General features: G+C 41.5%; 1 protein-coding gene across 2 annotated transcripts in view; it reads left to right on the plus strand.

Moving 5' to 3' along the window:
• LOC115060504 (cytohesin-3) overlaps window positions 1-16,283 on the plus strand; it is a 27,776-nt gene continuing 11,493 nt past the window's right edge. For both annotated transcript variants that reach the window (XM_029528433.1, XM_029528432.1), the window contains exons 1-7: window positions 1-343; window positions 11,587-11,669; window positions 11,943-12,007; window positions 13,199-13,265; window positions 13,425-13,543; window positions 15,735-15,815; window positions 15,902-16,014. In XM_029528433.1, coding sequence (XP_029384293.1) covers window positions 325-343; window positions 11,587-11,669; window positions 11,943-12,007; window positions 13,199-13,265; window positions 13,425-13,543; window positions 15,735-15,815; window positions 15,902-16,014 — 547 coding nt within the window. In that variant the 5' untranslated portion in view covers window positions 1-324. The remainder of the gene's footprint in view (window positions 344-11,586; window positions 11,670-11,942; window positions 12,008-13,198; window positions 13,266-13,424; window positions 13,544-15,734; window positions 15,816-15,901; window positions 16,015-16,283) is intronic.

Here is a 16,283-nt window from a genome sequence, read left to right on the forward strand (position 1 = left end):
GGAGCAGAGCCGGAGATCCGCCGCTGCTGTCTCACCCCGCCGCGGTCACACACCGCTCAAACATCCCATCCGCACCTGAGGATCCCGCTTTCATTCACACCCAGACCGCGACTTGTGCTTATTTATTTAGCTCTTGTTTTTTCCTCCGTCTCTTCTCCTCGTTCATTTTTTTTTTGCCGCTGACGGTCCACTTCGCCGCCCGCCTGTCATCAACACAGCGCCGGCTTCGACTGAGAGGAAGCTCCCGGTAAAAACCGCCCGGAGAAATCCCCGGTCCCCCGGACACACCTTATCCTGGACTGGCCCTTCCCTGCTGCCGTAAATATGGATGAAGATAATCACGGTAAGGCTGTTTCTGTCTGTGTGTCCTCACGGACGGACGGTTTGAATGGACGACGTGCACAGATTGAGCTCTAACGTATCACCGGCTGGGTGAGAAAAATAAAAGGGTTTAACACCTGTTAATAAAGGAGCAGGTCACACAAATACTCTGCACGCTGGGAAACAGGCTGCTGCTCCTCCACAGAAATGCAGCAAAACCCCAAACACAGCAGCGTTTTTCATGCAGCCACCTTTTCCGTCTGTTTGATGTCTTGCTGTTAGACTTTGAAGTTCCCTCACTATCTCCTTGCTCTGTTTGAAGCCTGTAAACTGGTGGACGTTGATAAGATGTGTAGCTGACAGGCATCCACATGGAGGACAAATCCTACAGCTTCCACATGTTTTCAATGTGCAAAGCATAACAAAAATAAAGAAAGCAAAATCCCTGTTTTAACACTGAAGGAATACAGAGATGCCACAGGAGGCTAACTCTATAATTGTTATGGTCCCTATAAAGTTTATATAGTCATGTGAAATATTATGAATGTGTAGAAATGTCACATGCAGACACTCTAACCACATTAATTATAGAGAAAGAAAACTGGCTTAAATCAGCAGTTATTTTGGATTTGTTTGCAGATCAACTGAAAAATATATACATTTCTTGTTGTTACATTTCTTGTTGATTTCTTGTTGTATGATAAAGAGAAGCAGCAGATTTTCACAATACGTTTCAACCTTAGAATATTTTGCACTTTAATTAAGAAAAAAAAAAAAACCTGACCGAAATGATAAATCAATTGACCAATGGGACATTTTTTCATCTATACAGAGGAACATCAATAGGTGAGGTGCCATAACAAAACCATAACAAAATGACCCATACAAACTACACTAGGCTACATTACCACCAGGGATGTGTGTTAAGTGAGGTAAAATCGAGTGCCAAAGACGAGCTGTAGTGAGATACTATGTGTAAAAAGTATGTCGCACCTCGTCTCGACAGTGTGATTCTGTGAAAGCTGATTGAATTAAACCTGTGCAGCTTCATATTGAACCTGGATTTACTGCTCACATGGCGGCTGGAGCTTTATGATATGATAGAGGCTACACAGACAGGACGCCTCTCAGCAGATAATCCAAACCGCCTTGTGGGCCTTAAGGCCTTGAAGGTGGTGTAGTGTAAACAAATGGCTATAGTCTGATAACAGTTTGTCAGTTAAACTGTGACGATTAGCCGAGGCAGGGGAGACCCTCATCTGAACTTCCACCAGCATTATCCTCATGTGTGGACTGACTGAATGTATATATTCCTCATGGAGGTGTGCATATTGTTGTGCTGTTGTGCTACGGTTACTTTCTATAAAATAACCTTGTACTTTTCATCATTACATTACTTTTGGCATTAATTTTTGCTCTGTACATTCATAGCACTCAGAGGATGATTCATCCTTCAGCCCAGATTTCCCATCTTGGTTTGAAATACATAAAAATTTGACAAAAGAGTGCCATTAATTGACTTATTTTGCACATTTGAGTCCACTTGACTCTGGGGAAAATGTTACCTTTGCATAAATGATCTTACATTTTTAATGGAGGTGAGAGTTTACGGTATTTTGTGATCTATCTGACATTTCAGAGGCCTGTTTGAAGTTAATATTATTCTCAATAACAGTTATTATTGCCTTTCTGTAATATGAACCAGATAGTCTGTTTGTACCACATGGACACCACCTCTGAATGAGGCAGGTCTGAAAGATATCAGGCACTAAATCATGTGACAGGATGTCTGGGAGCACAGAGGCTACATGGAAATATGTACGACATCAGCTCAGGAGGAGTGTATGCAGCTCCTTGCAGCTCTGTGTAGTGTGACGATTATTAAAATAACTTACCATAAATGCTCAACTAATCAAGGGCTGTTGTTCGCTCTCTCACACCCTCACTTCCCCTTGATGACCTGCACACAGCACTTAACATTATTCACATGCACACCTTGATATGCTGCTATCACAGCTTGCATGCTTTGAGCTCCACTCGTACAAAATAATATATTAGTGAAACAATACCTTTTTGTATTTAAGCTGTAAATGGTAGTTTTACTAATATCCTTATACACGCTGTGTGATGTCAAAGGTTATATGACTATTGATAAAGGTTACAAAGCAATTTTGGGGGGCATTTTAGCTCAGTGCTTTTAAATACATCCTGGCGAACTGTGCTTTGTAGCACTAGGTGTTTGATTATTATTATTTCTTTTGTTTCTTTCATGCCCATAGTAAGTGTGTGTACATTAGGGACACTCATGCCCGAGTGTGCAGTTGGTTATGTGTGCAACATATGTTCAAAGTTGGGGCTATAATTTGTTCTGCACCAGTGAATCAATCTGAGAACAACTGAGAGGGCGGAGGGGCAGCAGATGCCATGATATTCTATAGGATTAAGAAATGGTTTATAAAGAGCTAATGCTCCCCAAAGCCACTTCTCATGAAAGTGAAACAGAATATGGATGTGACAATAAAGAGCTGAATCAGGGCAAAAACACCCTGTTCTCTCAGTGATGGACATCACTGCTGGAAAAATAGTTGAACATGTGGAGGCTGACCTGCACAGAGGATCCACTTTTTTATTTTTTCTTTTACTCAGTGTCTGAATGAAATTATAATGTGTGCCACTGTGTGTTATTTGTGGGACTCAGCTGCAGCATGGAATTCATTAGTACATGTTTACTGCGCTCACTAATCAGAGTTGGCGCTTCTCTGCTCAGTTTACATGCCATAGAGCAGACAGGGCCTGGCCTCAAAATGGATGAAAATCAGCAACAGGCTTGAAATCCAAAGTGTTTTTATTACTCACGTGTCTATTTTTAGCATCATTGTATAGCTGGAGTGAGAAGTGGAAAGAACACAGAAGCAGAAACTGGCTGGGAAACAGTTCACTGAGCGGCTGGAGGCAGGCCATGAATTTTAACACTTGGCTTTCTTGTATTTTCTCTTGAGCGCTATGATGCGCTAGTCAGGGGATTAATGTGGAGTGAATGAAAGGCTGTCATGGGAGTTAGGGCTAATGAAACATCAAGATGAATATAATTGACCTTTTGGAATATTCCTGCACCTTTCCAGTCTGAAAGAAGATGTCTGATGTGAATGAGGCTCCGGACAAAATATGTTTTGTGCAAAAAAAAATTGGCAAATATGTCTATTTATGAGGTCCTGTGAGATTTCCTTGGCCATATTTCCTGTGTGAGTGTCGCGATAACCTCAGGGTGTCAATCAACGCTCTTCTCACTATCTGAACGTGGGAAAAGTTGAATGGGAAAGCCCTTTCCTTCAATTCTTCTATTCTCTTTGGACTGAACGTGTGAGTGTGTGTCTTAAAAATAACAACTGATATCACACTGCAGCACTGATATTTTGTCTGTATGTGGACTTTTTAATGGTGCAGGCATGGCAGTGCCTGTCTGCAGATTGATGAATGCACACCTTGGTCTTGTTTTTCAGTGAAACTCTCCCTTAGAGGAAAAGTCTGTGCCTTTGTACTCTGCATTTTTTTAAATTATGTCCTCTTAAGTTAATGGATTCCTGACTTTGAGCATTTATTGTCTTTTATTATATTCACCAGGGAAGGCATTAAACCCGGTGGCTTTTGTAAATATGTGAATCAATATACTCTTATATGTGTGATTTCTTTGGATGTAGGACTGTATTTCTGAGGGGAGTTATTTGGTAAGAAGAAGAACTTGCACTCGGGGCATGTCTGTGTTGTGGCTGTTAGGTAGTGTGTGGGTGGACAGGCGACAGTCACTTGGGGCGAGCTGGAGCTGCTCGTATACTTCGTCCCGGGAGGCTGAAGGGCTTAAAGTAAGTGGTTGGTACTGAATGGCTAGACAGCAGTGAAACAGAGATCTGACATCTGTTTCTCTCTGCATCTGCCTGTTTCATCTGCCCTAATGTCACCCTGGAGATATGTCTCATGTGTATCTTAAAAGAGAAATGCATTAGAGCTGAATTGATCAGTGTAGTAGTTGATTAGCTGAGAGTTAACCAGCAACTATTTTGGTTATTTATTTATGGGGAAAATTACAAAAAAATAAAATAAAATAAAAATCAACAGTTCAGGCTCTCGAAACCTGTGTGTTTGTTATCTGTAAGAAGACCAAAAGTAAAGCTATGACAGACCCGTAGAGTCCCCCCCCTTCCATGTGGAATAAAAGGTGTTACAAATAAAGATTTAGTGATATCTTTTGGTGAATATAGGCAACAATAAATCAGTCAGAGAGAAAGGGCAAATGAAAGTAAACAACAAGCCGGGCCCTGTCCAAAGGTAACGGTGTCAACCAACCAACAGGGGTTAGGCCCCACACCATTTGTAAAAGAATGTATATGACAGAAAAAAATGACTAAACACATTGATTCTTTTATTAATTATCAGTGAACAATACCAACACCACCAACTCTGTGTGACAGCATCCAAATGTTACCTAATTCCTTTTAAAAGATGTTGCTGGCACGTGAAAGTCTACTTTTGTTCACCTGGAAACAGAAAGAATTTGCCCTTTAGTGGAAAAACATTGAGTTGGATTAGCCCTAAGCCAGGAATATAGCCGTGAGTGAACGTCTGCATTGGTTTAGGCAAAATTTTGGCACAGATGCCAAAAATGCGTTAAAATGAACTCTTTACAATCTTACGGGTTGACCCGGCAGGCTGGTGGTGTTGGTTAAAGGCTTAAGGGGAGATTTTGCAAGAACAGAAATTCATTTTGACTGCCAAGATTATGGGTTTTGTGGTGCAACATTAGATGATTAAACATACAGAACATTACACCACATGCAACAAGACAAATGCACAAACACAGACAGAGACACTGTTGGCGCATTATGGGCAGGGACTGAGCCTGAGCTTATAACAAACTGCACTATTTAAGTGTTGAGACTACACATGGACCTGATTAGGAGAGACTGGGGAGGCTTTGCAACATGTTCCCATCTCCATGGTAGTGTGTGTCTCTGTGTGTGTGTGTGCGTGTGTGTTGGGAGTGAAGACATTGTTGCTGTCTCTCAGCAGACAACATCTCCTCTGTTGTGATAGCGGGTACGCCTCGCCTGGAATTATGTCTGGGAGCTGTCGAGAAGGTAGGCTCTTTAAGTGTGAGATGGAGAGCAGATGGGAGACAAAAGGAGCAGCAAATTAAATGAGTGGGCATCAGAAAAGAACACAGGCAGACATTAATGGCAGCAGAGATGGACTGTGTTCGAGTAATCCACACCTAATTTCAGTGGAAGGAGAGAGTAGAGAAAACAAGCTGCAGCTGACCATACAGACTGAATGAAGGGGGGGGGGGGGGGGGGGGGGGGGGGGGCTGGATGGCAGACATGTTTCCTGGCTTCTTGCTTACTTCAAACGCAGACTCACCAGAGCCCAGCTCCGTCTCACCTTTGCAAAATGTCCTGGCACTCTGTCACTTCATTTCCTGCACTTCATAGTGTATATTTTCTCTTCTGCTCTGCTTCAAACAGACTTTTGTGAGGATAGAGCTGCTTTTAATGGAAAGTCCTGCAGGTAGCCATGGGACAGGTTGATATTTGACCTGATCCATCCTTAAGAGTCTGTAGTGAGCTTGGAGTCAGAACCAAAAGAGGCCAACGAAGCAAACTTTGTGGGTGGTTTGTAAAGCTGTTGTTTTGATGAAAGGCTTCTCTGGTCTTATTGTGAATGGGATTGTGGTGGTCCGCCAAAGTCAGTGTTTTTGCAGGCAGGCGCACAACCATCACAGGAACATCCTGGACAAGCAGAACGGTTTTCCGTCATCCAGGGTGACCCCTCCTCTTCTCCCTTTTTCTGCCGGTCTCTGCACATTGTCAGCGTGTTTGGAGATATCAAATCGTATTTGCTCTTGTTCATTGTAGTGGATAAAAAGAATAGCACCCAAGCCTACAGATTTCAAAATTGCTCCCTAGCTAGATATCTGTCACAATAATGGAGGGGAGCATGTTCATATCAGATAAAGCGTTATATTCATTCGGCTTCCTGTCAATCACCTGACACCCACAGGAAGCAGCAGAGGTGTCTGCCAGAAAATAATCCAACAGATATGTTGCCTTTCAAAATGTATTGTAACATCAGTTCCTTTCATCCTTCAGCTCAACCTTTAACGTTTTAATTTTAAAGGGATAGAATCATTGAAATGGTGATACAAGAATTAACACAACAGGAGATTTTATTTGAGCTTGTGTTTGAGCTAAACGCTAATTATCAGCATACATATTGTCTAATCTTTACAATGTGTAAAGTTTACCGGGATTATCATCATTTCAATGCAGCAATCTAGCATGCAAAAATTTTCAATCCAGTCAGTTTACTGACTCTCCCATGGCCATAATTGTTGATGTGGCTGATGCTAAGATCACATAGTTTCAACTGTAATTACAGGCAACTGCATAGGACGATGATTCGGATCCTCCTCCTCCCTCTGGATGACAAGAGGAACAGTCAAGAAACCTATATGATATGATATTAACCTGGAGATTATAACTGTTTCCCATAAATAGTTTTTAAAACCTGGACATTCAACTAAGATCTGTTGCAACGGGTGAAGAGTGAGCTACTTGGACAGCACTCAGCTTGGGAAAGTCCCTCATCCTGCCTGGATGCCAGAAGAAACAGCATCCTTCTAATTCATTCTCAGGCTGATCAAATCATCAGATTATAGTTACTATGGTGGCCAGTATATGTCAGTGGAAGCCCCTCAGATCCTACTGGCCTATTCATTGACTCAAATATTGACATAGTGCTGATGCTGAGCAGATGTGTCATATAAGGAGGACATGGTGTGCAGACCGCCTCATACGCATCCACACACTAGCACAAATACATTCACAGCAGGAGGTCTCACCACAAAACTGCAGATTAACCAGAGCAATCAGTGTGAAGGCTCTTCAGCTCCCCAAGCCCCAAATTCTCCCTCGGACCCCGGAGGTAGTTAAAAACTAGAAGCCATTGTAGCTCGAACTGTTTGTACTAAATAATTACTGATCAGGCCCCAGCAGGGTGCACTGTAATGATGCATGCTGTCACAGACACAAGTATTATAACAGGCACATTTTTTAGATATTCAGGCAATCTGAATGAAGTTATTCAATCAACACTACAAAAATAGAAAATTTTGCTAGTAATCAACAAACGCAAATTGCTAAATATTGGTTCGCTTTCCTCAGCTTGTCAATTGGGAGGATTTGTGGCATTCTTGTATCATACATCATTTCATATCACACATCTTCAGGATTTGCAGTGTGGATTGGATAAATTAATATTTTCTGACATTTTCTGGATCAAATGGTAAATTAGTTAATTGAACTGAATAACCGGCAGATTGATCAGTCATGAAAACCTACAACTGGTTGTTTCCACAGCAGCAGGTATTTTGTCACCATGAACTTGGCTTTTTTAAAATTAAGACTTTTTGTGTTGAACCTTTTTAGAGAATGAAAGAGAATAAAAAGCTTCTTACTACCACATAGCAGCTTTTTACACGAATATGCCGACTCCTGTGTACTTGACCTTTCACCTTCTCCTTATCTTCACATTGGCCTTTGTGTTGAGTCATTCCTGCTTTGTGGCTCAGAAAGTACCTCTACAGACAGTTTCGCTAGTCTATCTGCTGCTAACATCACATCATTTTATCCAACATCAGTGAGGCTAAAGTAGGTTAAATTAAAGCAGCGACTAGTTGGTAGGAGCACTTCTGCTCTAACAGAGTTGCAATGGGCTTAAAGAGTGGTGGCGAGTGCAGATGTGTGGGATTAGTGCCAGCTGTCCTTGGTGTGTATGTGCTCATGTGCATTTCTATCCATGCATCTGTCTGTCTGCATGTGTGACGCCGGCTGTAATTCAGAACATGTCTTCGTCTACAGATAGAGGGATTGGGGGTGGCGGGCGTCAGATTAGAGCCTGGTTCTGGTGGAACTTCCCCCCTGCCTTCCTGCTTCCTTGTATGTGTACCATTGTGCTGCAGGGCCAACCAGGGTAACAGGGTTATCTTTTTTTTTTTTTTTTTTTTTTTTTTTTTTAAAAAAGCTCATCCACTCTAAAAGACATTACAGAAGCTAAAGTCGCTAGTTCAAAGCCAGTGGATCTGGACAAATCCTCTCTCACATACATGAGTCAGTGAAAACTGGGACTGCAGCCAGTGTTAAGTAAGCGTGGGATTTTCACTCTGAGCTCCATGTGAACTGAGGACCTTGTTGCATTTCCTGCAGAACACATATGAATGCTGGGTGTAGGTCCTTGAATCGGATCTCAGGATGTGGCTATTATATATTTTTCTCTCTGTGTCCTAAAGAAATGGCTTTTACTGTCTCCATCCAAAACAAACATCGTAAAAGTTATGAAACTGATAGAGATCGTTGATGGTGTGTATGTGGGCTAAAGTATCCCTGCATTAGTTTAAATGCCATTAAAGCCCTTGGCTTCAGTGGGCGGTCAGGGACAGTTGTTAGTTTTGGGTGTGAAGAGCGGCAGGAGATTAAATCCTAAAAGTAGATTTTGAGGGATTTAGATTTTTTTGGGGGAGAATTACTGGAGCATCTTGTTCGATGGTGCACATGTTGTAGTTTAAACCTTTTGCACCCTCTCAACCTGCCACTCAAGACAATGGATTGCGGAGTTCTCACATGCTAGACTTCTTTTAGAAGTCTCGGACCTTACAATGTGTTTCAAAGTCAAGCTTTCTGTACATTTAGCTATATTTAAATCGGTGCATCGGCAGCAAAAGCTTCCCTGCCCTCTCCTTCCTGTGAAGAAATGACTCACACTGAAATTGATTTTAGCATATTGCCATTCAAGTGTGGCTGTTGGTTGGCTTGATTTCTGCTGAACGAAGCTTCAGCCCCATGACGCCCTTTTTGCTTGCCGAAGACACTAAACTCATTTCCTGAACCAGACATAGAAGGTCACGCGGGGGAAGTTTGTTAATAATATAATTGCATTCCCACCACTGTAGAGGGGCCCTTTGCCACTAAACAAGATTTTCCCTGCAGTTTGAACTGTATATTATAGTATATTCAGCAAGAGAAACCTGGTTTGGAGGATAATGGTTGTCAAAGGCTGCATCCTCTGCTATTCATTAGATTAGTAATGAATGAAGATTGTAATCATGCACACTGCTGCAGCCAGTGGATATCTCCATTTGCTAATGCACGGCCCCAGGCAAATGGGAAAACATGATGCTGTCTGCTGTGTGCACATTACCTTGCTCTGGGCAAACGACTCAAAAACAAAATCCTAATATGATAGCTGTAAGTCAATTGCGAATTGATGTTTTTCTCTATTGATTCAACTACTCTTAACTACTAGTCGCTTTTTTTTTGTTTGTTTTTTCCAAAAGCAGAAGCTCAAAGTTCAACGTTTGCTCATTGCTTTGTCCCCTGAAGAGTTCAGATGTACAGTGTCTGAAATAAAAACATTCACATTTGAAAGCTGAAGTGTACTCTTAAGGAAAGCCATCTATAGATGTAATGTGGAACAGAGGAAAATCACAACATGAACACGCTAACAAACTTACAGTATTAACAATGTATTGTAGCAGGTCTAGCAATGTTAGCTTAAGCTTAATGTGTTAGCAGCATAAAGCAGACCAATGAAAATAATGTGTTTTTTCAGGCAGCTTCTTATAAATGTACTGTAATACTTAATCATTCATCATCTCTTAGTTTTCTTAAAACTGCAACAGTGTTGTGGCAGCAACAACTATTTGAAGTTTTTCCTTGAGTCATGTTTTTGGTCTTTTTAGATAAAATGCATCAACACATGGTGTCCTCCAAATATAACTGGGTGAGTCTGAGTTAGTCACTTTTACATTGAGCAAGTTTCAGTTCACAATTTTGGAAATGCTGCTATTTCCTTACTTGCTGACAGTTAAATGAGAAGCTTGTTACATTCTTATGTGAAATGTTCAGTCAGCAGTCAATTGGCTTTTCTTTGCTTTAAAAACTGCCAGGACAAACAGCAGCAGCGCGTCTTCATCCCTGGTTAACGCTCCTTCCTAAATTCTTTGCATGTAGTCTAAAAAAATCTGAAAACATTCCTCAAGTAAAACATTAAAGAATAGTGTAGCAGTTTGGAAACTTTTGTCGGCACACTAATTGGCTTTAAAGCTGCATCACTCATAGTTGTATCGCTGAAGCGCTGGGATTTAGCCAGAGGTTAACATAGCTAATTAACGGCTTTATTTTCAAACTTTACCTCGCCCTCTGTTACTCTGTTCTCTGTTAAAAACATGCCTCACAAAGGGAATCCCTCAGCTGTTTCTCCCACTGCTTACCTGACCCTGCTCACAGTGCCTCACAATTGCATAACCAGATCAGGAAGAGCCTTTGGTCTCATTGTTAATCTGAATGTTGTCTATAACACTTAACTCTTTTACAAGCTGTTCAATTAAATTCCTCCTGTTAAGCTCAGTGACCTTTTTCTTTAACTTTTAATTGGCACAAATTTATGCCTGCAAGGGAGAATAACACGCAAACATGCATATATATATATATATATATGCATGTTTGCGTGCATATATACTTAAACATTTCTCTTTAGCAACATGTAGGCATAAAGCTGAAACTGTGATATTACTGTTTTCCTGTTTTCCTGCCCCCAGACTAGCTTAATGAAGTGAAATTGCATGAGCTCTCCATGAGTCAGAAAGATCTTAGAAAATTAGAAATGAAGTGTGTGTGAGTGGGGAGGGGGGGTGGGGAATAGGGGAACAAGGCTAAAACAAAAAGGCAGAAATCAGCACTAAGTAGAGAGCAAGTCATACTCCCTTCTTGCCCAGAGCTGTAAAAGCCTCATGGCCCGGGGAATCAGGGTTGTGGGCCGTGTTAAATTACCAAATTCACATGTAATGAAAGAAAAATTAATCTGGATTGGTTTTATTAATAGAATTGCCCCCTGAGCCAAATGGAGAAGGAGGGAAGGAGCAAAAGACTTTCATGCGGAATAATTAAGATCCTTTGCTTCTTCTCTCTAGTTAATTAAGACAAACGTGCAGGCTCTTGATATGTGTTGCTTTAGTAGAACCAGAAGAAAGCACTGACAGCAGTGACAGCACATCCCTGGTTGTGGAAGGATGAATCGATAACTCCTGATGAACCTGATTTAGACTGGATTTAGGGCTCATGTCTGTTCTCCTTCATAATCTTTGCCCTTTTCCTGGTATGGAGGGCTGGTGGACACGAAAGCTAAGGTGTACTGTGTTTTCTCCATCATGTGTTTCAGTTCCTGAGGATCTTTCCCTGGAGGAGAGGGATGAACTCTCAAACATCCGATGGCGGAAGAGAGAGCTGCTCGATGATATTGAGGTGTGTATGATACTGTAACAGCCAGGCAAGCCTGTGGTATAGCGATGTATGACTGCCTTGTTGATCATTATAAAGATTTTGTCAGCAGTAGGTTACAGTTCATATATTTTGCTTCCTTCTTTTTGCTTATCTACTGCTGCATTGTGGGTTGATTTGCAAGCTGTAACTGATGCAAATTGACTCATGGTACATCTATGCACTCCTTGTTGCTGCATAAACTAATGTGACCCTCATCTGTGCTTTGTGCTGTTTTGCCTGACCCTCTTCCTTCAGAGGCTGAAGTTTGAGATAGCAGAGGTCATGACGGAGATCGAGCAGCTGACATGCGTTGGTGAAAGGTAAGTCACTGAAGTCAAGATGCTTTGTGTATTGGAGGTTTTCAGTATCCAAGTGTCAAGTGTGAGTTGTACTAGCTTGTACAGTCTATTACTGCAAAGCTCTATGTTTATCACCCTTTAATGTCATAGTTTTAGTAACATTTAGTTGGAGAGGTTGAAATCCAAATTATTCAGGTAGTAGTCACTGGCAGAAATCAAAACACCTCAGCGTAATGCAGCTGAGTGAAAAAATCACCAATTTAAGCTTGATATTAAAATTTAATGGACATCTCTTTGCAGCGTTGCCAAAAACTGAATCTCATAATCTTAGTAAAGCTCGAAAAGGATCCGGTCTGAGTTTGAAATGTCATGTGTCATTTTCACTTACAATTAGATCAATTTATTGTGTTTGCGTTCAAAATGCGGAATCAAAACTTATTTCCATCTTTTAAAAATATTTTTTAATATTTGATATTAAATTGTAGAATGAAGTTCAATAAAAGTTAATCAAACAAATGGAGACAACGTGACCTGGACAGCCATAAATGGCAGCCAGTTAGTGGTGGCTCTTTCAGACCCTGCTCTGCCTCTGTTTTGGCTAAATGTGGGATTTGCATGATGCTTTTTGTTTTGAATGACACGCTGCATGCTGTATATGAATAGGGTAGCTATTGCCGGGGAAGGATGTGGGTGTTTATGGCAACAAGGTCATCACAGAATTACTGTATCTAAACAAACTGATTGTTTGCCTAGATGCATTAAATTTATTACACACATTGAAGCATGTGAGTCTGACCAGACAGTGACATTCAATGTGTGTCATCACAAATCAATAAGGCCTGTTGTTTCCTTAGTGATTCATTGTGTGTCCACAATGTGTGCTGTTTGTCATTCCTACTTTCTCTTCTTATCTGTCACTTAATCATCCCCCTGCGTTAGACAGACACACATACACACACAGATGCGGGTTAGTTCATTCACAGTGGGGGTTTTATTTGTTTCTCTGTGCATATGTCTTTCAGATTAGATTCAAACATGACCATACAAACATCTAATGAGTAGAACAGATGTAGCAGGAAATAATCTCCTCAGTTGTGTTTGACATTCAGGTATTTGCAGTCAGCGACATAAAGTCTTGCTTTCTGTGTGTTTGGGGGGAAAAATGGTGGCGTCCCCTGTTTAAATGTGGACCCTTATGCTCCTATGTTCCAGTAAAACGTCCCAGAGAAACAAACAGATTGCCATGGGCAGAAAGAAATTTAACATGGACCCAAAGAAGGTAACGCTTCCACTTGGTTATCGTAAACCACCACAGCCTTCAAAGCCTTCAAATGAGACAAATCAATTCTCATCCTCAGTGATGAAATCTTTTCATTTTCCTCCATCTGTAACTATATGAGGTGTATAGCCAGATTGTTTTCTCCTCTTTTGTCCCCAGGGCATCCAGTTCCTGTTGGAGAACGACCTCCTTCAGCACACTCCAGAAGACATCGCCCAGTTCCTCTATAAAGGCGAAGGTCTCAACAAGACCGTCATCGGAGACTACTTAGGCGAGCGGTAAGACAGCCAGGCGGAGGGAGAAAGCCCTGCTTACATGGGATTTATATCCCCACTGTGATTAGAGAGGGAAATTATGGGCTGGATTTATTGACTAAAGAGGGAGAGCATGATTGAACCGCCAACCTCCCAACATGAATCTTTGAGTCAGTGTGGGCATCTTGTCATGGTCTATGCACGTGGACTTATAACTGGAAATAAAAGGGCCGTCCAGCTCCTCAGATCTGTGGCCAGACTGCAGGATAATGAAGAAGAAGTGCATTCCTGCAGCTGTAGCCCAGCGACTGTCTGGGATGACCAGAGGACGACTGAGATGAATGGTGCTATCTGAAGGTTAGATTAGATAGTTGCACTTTACACTATATGAAGAGCAATGGAAAGGGAGAGAGGAAAACATCTGAGGTCCAGCACACAAAAGACACCAAACGAAACTGAACTTGACTGAACTAAGCTGAATTAAAAATGATTAAAGCCCAATAACAATGAGAAAATCATCAATTTACACCATTTACTAAAGAGAGGGAATTTAAATATAATAAACAGTTAGCAGTACCATTAATACATAAACAGCTCGTCCAGTTGGCTTCATCAACACTGATAAAACACAGAGCTCCAGTTTGACCAGTGATCCAGCCTTACCTCTACTCCTCTGAAGTCTGGTACTGTGCTCAAGGTTCTTCACAATATCATCTCTGTACTGAACAGAAAGTAATGCGTTTTGCATGTTTAATTTTACAACCCAACACTGACCTTGGCCAATGCAGATATCCTGTTTAAAGGATCCTATGAGAGTCGGTATCAAATTTTTGGTGTTGGTGTCTTTTAGAAGTTGCCGCACAGACATATAAAAAAGGCCTGGATAAGAAGAGATGATCCATTTCAATCTGCCCATCATGTTATCAAAGCAGGAAATCACATCAGCCTTAGCCTCTCTAAATATTAACTGTGCTACAGGTCTCATTGTGCGTCAGTGGATCAAGTGACAGTAGCTGAAACAAACCCACACAAATGCACCCTGAATGAGGCTCATATGAAGGTTGGGAGGTTGTGGGGGGGTGGACTCTGGGGACTCTGGTGACTCTGCTCGGCAGCGGGCTTTATTCATGGAGAATCATCAAAGAGGCCACCTACCATGTGGAAATCATACTAAACACATGCTTGGGTTTGCACTCAGTAATTATCACTAATTAAGCTTGTGTGGGGAGCAGCAACCTATCGTTTCATGCTGAGGGGGTGGGAGACAGTGGGAGATGTTTGCAGGCTGAAGGGAGCAGACAGTTTTTGTTTGTCAGCTTGTTTTTTTTTTTTTTTTTCCTTCATTGTTCCTGCATAATTCTGGTATTTGTCGCATACACAACACCCACCTCATGCTGAAAGCAATATATATTTATTTTTAATTAATGTTTCACCTTTACAAACAGCAGGCCACATCCATGTTTCTTTTTAATACCTTCACCTATAGCAATAACCTGTATAAGCCTCCCAGGACAGGACTGGTTTTATTCGGCAGACAACGGTAAAAAGTGCAATACAATATAGTCATAACAAAACCCAGTTCATCCTCCAAATAATCCAAGATTGTTATTGCTACACAAGTTTGTTGTTTGCTTCTTGTATGAGCCAGAACTCTCTGTTCTCTTCTCAACCTTTCCACTGCGTCTTTGGACAAAAAAACCCACACAAAACACTAAGTCGGAGAATTCCTGGTTTCAGTGGAACAATACACAATAGAAAACAAAAAAAGGATCCCAGACCCTGATGTTCAACAAACAGGATCAGCGACGTGGTGGCTACAGCTAGAGAGCAGCTGTTGATTCTTCCTCTGAAACCGCTATGATGGACAACAAACCCCTGAGAGCAAAGAACCTTTGTTAGTTTGGTTTTGTTTTTCATCAGTCAAACGTACCGATCCCCCCCTCAGGGTGGAGAAATGCTCAACACTGGCCAGCTGTTGAAATTGCTTGCAGACCCACTCAGCGTCCGGTATGAATAAGGCCACAAACATGATAGGAATGCTGAGAAGGAAAAAATCAGGTTGAGAAATGCTTTTATGAAGGAAATATGTTTTTCCTCCACCCAGGCCTCTGGGTTCACATTGTGTTTAGAGGTATCCTGGATCAGTTTCAAAAAAGAAATGGCTCCAGGTAAAACATAGAGTTAAAATCAGGTTTTCTCCTTTTCTCTTCACCAGGGATGACTTCAACATCAAGGTGCTGCAGGCTTTTGTGGAGCTGCATGAGTTTGCAGACCTCAACCTTGTCCAAGCACTACGGTGAGTGGGTTATTAACCCAAACAGTGCACCACGTGTATCCTGGCATGCGTTGTGAACTAAGATCCTCTCCTCCTTCACTACGCAGGCAGTTCTTGTGGAGTTTCCGTTTGCCAGGTGAAGCCCAGAAGATTGACCGAATGATGGAAGCGTTTGCCTCACGGTACTGCCAGTGCAACCCGGGAGTCTTCCAGTCCACAGGTCAGACAGAGCCAGGGCTTATTCTTCACCAGCTGTCTCCTTAGCTGCCTATCAGATGTGAACTCAGAACCTCTTCATCATCACCACCTGCCACATCATGACCGATTTTTAAATGTTATTTCATGATTTATATAAAAGTTTTTTTTTAACTGTTTATTTCATATTGGTAACGTTTGTTCAAGTTAAATTTTTATCCATAACCTAAATGTCTTCATATATTCATTGCTATTAGCTATTTCAACTTCCCCATTATTTGTTACTAACTATTC

This window comes from Echeneis naucrates, chromosome 19 (genome assembly GCF_900963305.1).
Source record: "Echeneis naucrates chromosome 19, fEcheNa1.1, whole genome shotgun sequence".
Classification (NCBI taxonomy): Eukaryota; Metazoa; Chordata; class Actinopteri; order Carangiformes; family Echeneidae; genus Echeneis; species Echeneis naucrates.